General features: G+C 57.9%; 1 protein-coding gene across 1 annotated transcript; it reads right to left on the bottom strand.

The window, feature by feature from the left end:
* Positions 1 to 6: 6 nt before the first annotated feature.
* CSUI_006578 (uncharacterized protein) lies at positions 7 to 197 on the bottom strand (the record flags this gene model as incomplete). Its single annotated transcript, XM_068066734.1, has 1 exon — positions 7 to 197. A coding segment is annotated over one exon (189 nt), but the record flags the coding sequence as incomplete, so codon positions are not given.
* Between the last annotated feature and the right edge of the window lie 432 nt (positions 198 to 629).

Genomic DNA, 629 nt, shown 5'->3' with positions numbered 1-629 from the left:
CAACTCGTCTGCGAGCGAGCTACGGCTCTCCCACGTCTGGCCGAGTTCCCGGTCGGCCCACTTCACTAAAAATTCCCGCTGTTCCGCCCCGCTGCGCTTCTGACGTAGTCGTGAGCTCAAAATCGCCTCGACTGCGTACGGGTGCGTGCTCGCCTTGTCCATGCGATTGCTTTGCCGCGTCGTCCGGCTGATGCTCGCATCAGCCGGACGAGGTCGCGACCGCTGTCGCCGGTCCCTTTTGGAGGAAGAACGCGCGGATAGCGGGCGCGTCAGGATTGTGCAATCCTGCCTCGATCGCCACGAAATAGTGGCCTATTTTTACCAAAGTGGCGATCGTGAACCGCACAAAGTCAGGTCAAACGTCCACGACCTACCAAAATCCAGGTTACGCAACGACGCAGCAGAGGAAGAAGGAAACCCTGCGGACCAACGATAGTAACAATCAATTCTAGGGGCCAAGAGCTCCTTAACGGGAAAGTAACAAGGCTGGAGGACCGAACTCAAGATCAGGAGATCGACGCACATCTAGCGCGGGAGCCGAGCAAACGATAAGCAGGGCGGACGAAGTTCTCAAGGACCAAGAACGACCAAATCAGGCACCGAGCGACCCACCAACTGAGAGACAGGGC

The sequence above is a fragment of the Cystoisospora suis genome (assembly GCF_002600585.1).
Source record: "Cystoisospora suis strain Wien I chromosome Unknown contig_3355, whole genome shotgun sequence".
Taxonomy (NCBI): Eukaryota; Apicomplexa; class Conoidasida; order Eucoccidiorida; family Sarcocystidae; genus Cystoisospora; species Cystoisospora suis.
The sequence above is the reverse complement of the archived record's forward strand: the minus strand, read 5'-3'. Positions and strand labels throughout refer to the sequence as shown.